Genomic DNA, 903 nt, shown 5'->3' on the forward strand with positions numbered 1-903 from the left:
TGTCAACATCAGCACATGTGTTGAGCCTGGTGCGGTAAAAACCACAATACGTATTCATGATATTCTAAGTAATTACCTGGCTTATTACCCCCGTCAAATGATTAACTCTATAACAGTCATTGAGCAATATGCAAATTAGCATTTGCTGTAAGCAGACCCAAGTGTGTCTGCCGTCAGGAAACAGTTGCTTTCATGATGTCAAGCTCGAAGGTTTTTTCAGTGATAGTGTGTGTGGGACTTATCCTCACTCTGGCCTTTTTGCACTTATATGGATATTCAGGCACTAATTTGCAAGTTTACGAAGGTTTTGAAACGCAGCGCATGGCTCATGGTGATATAGAAGAGCGCTTTCGAAGTCGCCGGGAGAGGTTGCAAAAAACCTGCCAAACAAGAGAGAACAAGGAAGACATATTTTGGTCCCTTAGGGAATGCATTTTATACTTCTGGAATTACAACGCTAGTGTTTGCACTATGGGAAAGGTCAGTGCAGCAAAAAGTGTAGTAAATAACACTTTACAATTGTCTTTTTTTATGGCATTTTAAACCTAGTACTTTAACATAACTAAAGTTATATGAGATAGTTTATTGTGACTCGAAAAGGAATAAACTTCCAATGTCTTTTGTTAGGTTGGCTCAGGAAACTGGCGTTCTCACGCGCAGATAGTCAACGAAATAAGTGGCCATCCCATGTATGACGGCAGACGCCGGGAACTGTTCAGAAAACCTTGGCAGCAGATTATTGAGTACACTAAATCTTTATCCAGATGGATTACTGTCAGGTAAGTTTGTAGGAAGTAGAGCGTTTCGTAAATAACCGAGATACTCATTTGTAATATACAGAATGTATAGCCGTGGATTTACAGTGTAGTATGTTTAATTGGCAATTCATGCACAATCAATTGG

At 39.6% G+C, this 903-nt stretch overlaps 1 protein-coding gene across 1 annotated transcript in view; it reads left to right on the forward strand.

Annotated features, from left to right (window-relative positions):
- Positions 1 to 199: 199 nt before the first annotated feature.
- Positions 200 to 903, forward strand: part of LOC119587615 (carbohydrate sulfotransferase 9-like) — a gene marked incomplete in the record, with an annotated part of 16,747 nt that continues 16,043 nt past the window's right edge. Inside the window, 2 exon segments of the mRNA XM_037936324.1 lie at positions 200 to 480; positions 628 to 779. Coding sequence (XP_037792252.1) covers positions 322 to 480; positions 628 to 779 — 311 coding nt within the window.

The sequence above is a fragment of the Penaeus monodon genome, chromosome 22 (genome assembly GCF_015228065.2).
Source record: "Penaeus monodon isolate SGIC_2016 chromosome 22, NSTDA_Pmon_1, whole genome shotgun sequence".
NCBI lineage: Eukaryota > Metazoa > Arthropoda > Malacostraca > Decapoda > Penaeidae > Penaeus > Penaeus monodon.